Below are 3,349 nucleotides of genomic sequence, written 5' to 3' on the forward strand. Positions count from 1 at the left end.
GAGAGAGAGACAGAGAGACAGAGAGACAGAGAGAGACAGAGAGACAGAGAGAGACAGACAGAGAGACAGAGAGGGGAATGACTGAAAATATGTTTATGAAAGCAGAAAACAAAAATTATACAGATTACACTATTGTCAGAGCATACGGACTTCAGAGAAAAAACAAGATAGAGATATTTTATAATGATAAAAGGGTCAGTCCTTTAAAATATATAACAATAAACATAAGCATCCAACAACAGTGCCTCACAATGCATGGCACACAACTTACAGACTTTAGAGGAGAAATGAACAACTCAGCAGCAGTGATTACCGTCTTGAGTACCTCTCTCCCAATGAAGCCAGAACATCCAGTGATGTAGCAAAACAGAGCCTTCCCACACTGCTGGTGGGGAACAGTGAGGCTTCTGGGGAAAACAGTCTTTGTCTTGCAGTTCTTAAATGTCTAAATGTGGAGTTACCACATGATCAGAAATTCAATCCCACTCTCCAAAGTAATGCAAGCATACATTTACACAGAAACCTAAACACAAATGTTTAGAGCACTACTTTTAATAGCCCTAAGTCGAAACAACTGAACCATTGTATAAAGAATGGATGAGTATGATGGCTCAGTGGTTAAGAACATTGACTGTTCTTGCAGAAGACCAGGGTTCGAATCCCAGTACCCACATGATAGCTAACAACTGTCCATAACTCCAGTTCTAGGGTATCTGATGGCCTCTTCTGTCCTCCGTGGGCATTGCATGACACGGGTTCACTTACCTACATGCAGGCAATACACTCATATACATAAAATAAAAATAAAAAATAAAATTTAAAAAGAGTGGACGAGTAAGGTGTGCAGCATCCACATCTCCCCATTTTAATCTGCAACAAAGTGAAATTCTGCTATAGGACGCAACATGGGCCAACGTTTCAAAGACTTTGCTAAGTGAGAGGAGGCAGTCATTGATGGGCACATTATTGTGTGTCATACTTACATAAAATGGCTAGAACAGGTAAATTTATAAGGGTAGAAAATAAGTTAGTGTTTGCTTAGAGCTGGGGATGGGAAAAGGGGCAACTGCTAACGGATGTGGGTTCTTTGCATGGATGGCAATGTTCTGAAGTTACTTGTGATTAACATTGCACAACTCTGTACATACACCAAGATTATTGAAGTAGACACTTTAGGTGAATTATAAATATTCTAATAAAGCTCATATGGAAACAAGAAATAGTATTCATAATGTTGAATTATTGGAAAAATTAAACGAGAGGACATGCATGAGAATCCACACTCAACGATGACAGTTCCCTCTCTGTCAGAGGCTCCAGTCAGAGCTAAGAATACAGTTGTTTGAGTCTTGGGGTGATGCCCATGTAGACACCCCTCAGAACCTGTGTCTTTTGTTTTTCTTCTCTAGGGGAGAGGACCTTCTGTCCAAGGAGAAAAGGGTGAAAAGGTGCGTTCTTCCTTTACGGTGTGTCCCCAGTGCACAAGATGTGGTATGTGAATTCACGTCTCTTCCAAGAATCTGAGTGCTGAGAAGCGGTGCCTTGGTCACAGGCTGACCTCTCTGTGTCCCGACTTGGGTTGTTGAAGCATAAACAGACACAGCATGAAGTGATTGGGTGGAGTCAGTGAAAGGTGGTTGTGAGAGGTGAGAAGCAGGGTCTGCATTTCTTGGGCTCATGGGACAGTTCACTGTCGAGGAGGACGCCGGCACAGCATTTGGAAGTGGAGGTCTGTGGCAGGACATCCCGGCAGGTACAGGACAGGACAGGAAGGCGGCACTCGGCGCTCACTTCAAATTAGGCTGACTCACAAAGCTTAGGGCAGAGAGCACCACATGGCATTCAGAAGGGGTGGGGAATAGAGCCAGGAAAGAGACTTGAGGACCACCAGGCAGGACATCAGATATCAAAGCTTGTTTAGGATTCATGTAGAATGGTAGGGAACTATTGAAAAGTCTGTATGTGGCCAGTGAGGCTCAGGATGCTTAAACAGCAGGCACCAGATGATCTGAGAAGGGCCCATCCAGAGGAATTTGGGAAAGTGCCAGAAGATTTAAAGGGAAAGTGATGAGGGACAGAGCAGGTTGTGACAGCAGGACTAAACGGGGGCGGGGGAGACTGGAAGGGCATAGCAGGCCTGACCTGTTCCCCAGCTATGAAGATTGTGTTCTCTTTTTCTTTCAACATAACAGACTCAGCTTAGCAGACCCTGGAGTATGAGATGGGAAAGGAAATCCTTGTAGATAGTAGACTATAAGGAGAACTGAAAAGCAAGGGCTGCCCCATCATGGGAGGGGAGCATCCGCTCTCTGCATACAGCTCATTATGTCAGTGAGGAGCTGGTCTGTGAAATAACAGAGACAGTTTTCAGTGGACATCCCATCCCTATAGGCACCTCTCTCTTTAGTAATTTTCTATCAAGGCTTACTCTAAGAACATACATCAAGTTAATTCCCACAACCTCATTCACCCTCCTAGCTCCCCCACCCTGTCTCTCCCCTTAGCAGGAGCACTAGCCCATTTCTTCTTTCGGCTCCCCAGGCCTCTGGACTACCCTCTTCGCCCAGACTCTCCACTACTTCCTGATCCTTTGCACCCAGACCAACCCAAATCCTTAGTCTAGTTCCCTGGAGCCCTCAAAGCCTGTTCTCTCTACCACCTTGCCTTTGCATACCTGAGACCAGCCTTCATCCCTGGCTGTCCCATCCCCAACCTGGATTCCTGAGACCAGCCTCCTTCCCTGACTTCCTGAGAGTCCTGAATCCTACCTCTACCTAGCAGTCTTCCCAAATTGCACTGTGTCTGCTGACTAGAGAGATCCAGACCTTAGGAGAAAGACTGAGAGCATCTGATCCTCATCAAACTTGGGCCTCTGTGGGAATTCTTGAACAGCAGGATGAAAGCCATCTGGCCCTCCAATATAAAATCAAAAGAGAGAGCCTGAAGCCCAGACCAATGAGCTTTTCATGCCCAACAAGTAAACCCCAAAGGCACATAAAGGTCGCAAACAGAAGCAGACCTAAACTTGAAGGTTTGAGTCTCACACAAGAATTAGAAACTACAAAAGAAATCCACATGTCAAAGTCACAGTGAAAAAATAATAATATGAAAAACTCAAATGATAGATCCCCACAAAATACCAACAGTCCTGTAGAGGAGAACAATGAGAACCCCCTAGAGATAACATAGGACATATAATTCAAAAGAAAAATTATATACATGATAAAAGAATTCAGTGAATTTAAAGAACACACAAACTAAGAAATCAAAGAACTGAAGGAAGATAGGGATAAACTTCTGAATGAATTCAGAAAACCTAAATAGTGAAGAACACTCAGGCTGAAATAAG

At 44.1% G+C, this 3,349-nt stretch overlaps 1 protein-coding gene across 1 annotated transcript in view; it reads left to right on the plus strand.

The window, feature by feature from the left end:
- Col22a1 (collagen type XXII alpha 1 chain) overlaps nucleotides 1–3,349 on the plus strand; it is a 214,016-nt gene that overhangs the window by 72,349 nt on the left and 138,318 nt on the right. The window contains exon 12 of the mRNA XM_029554999.1: nucleotides 1,410–1,448. Within this exon, the coding sequence (XP_029410859.1) occupies nucleotides 1,410–1,448 (39 nt within the window). The remainder of the gene's footprint in view (nucleotides 1–1,409; nucleotides 1,449–3,349) is intronic.

Source organism: Nannospalax galili, unplaced genomic scaffold (assembly GCF_000622305.1).
Source record: "Nannospalax galili isolate Female #2095 unplaced genomic scaffold, S.galili_v1.0 scaffold525, whole genome shotgun sequence".
Classification (NCBI taxonomy): domain Eukaryota; kingdom Metazoa; phylum Chordata; class Mammalia; order Rodentia; family Spalacidae; genus Nannospalax; species Nannospalax galili.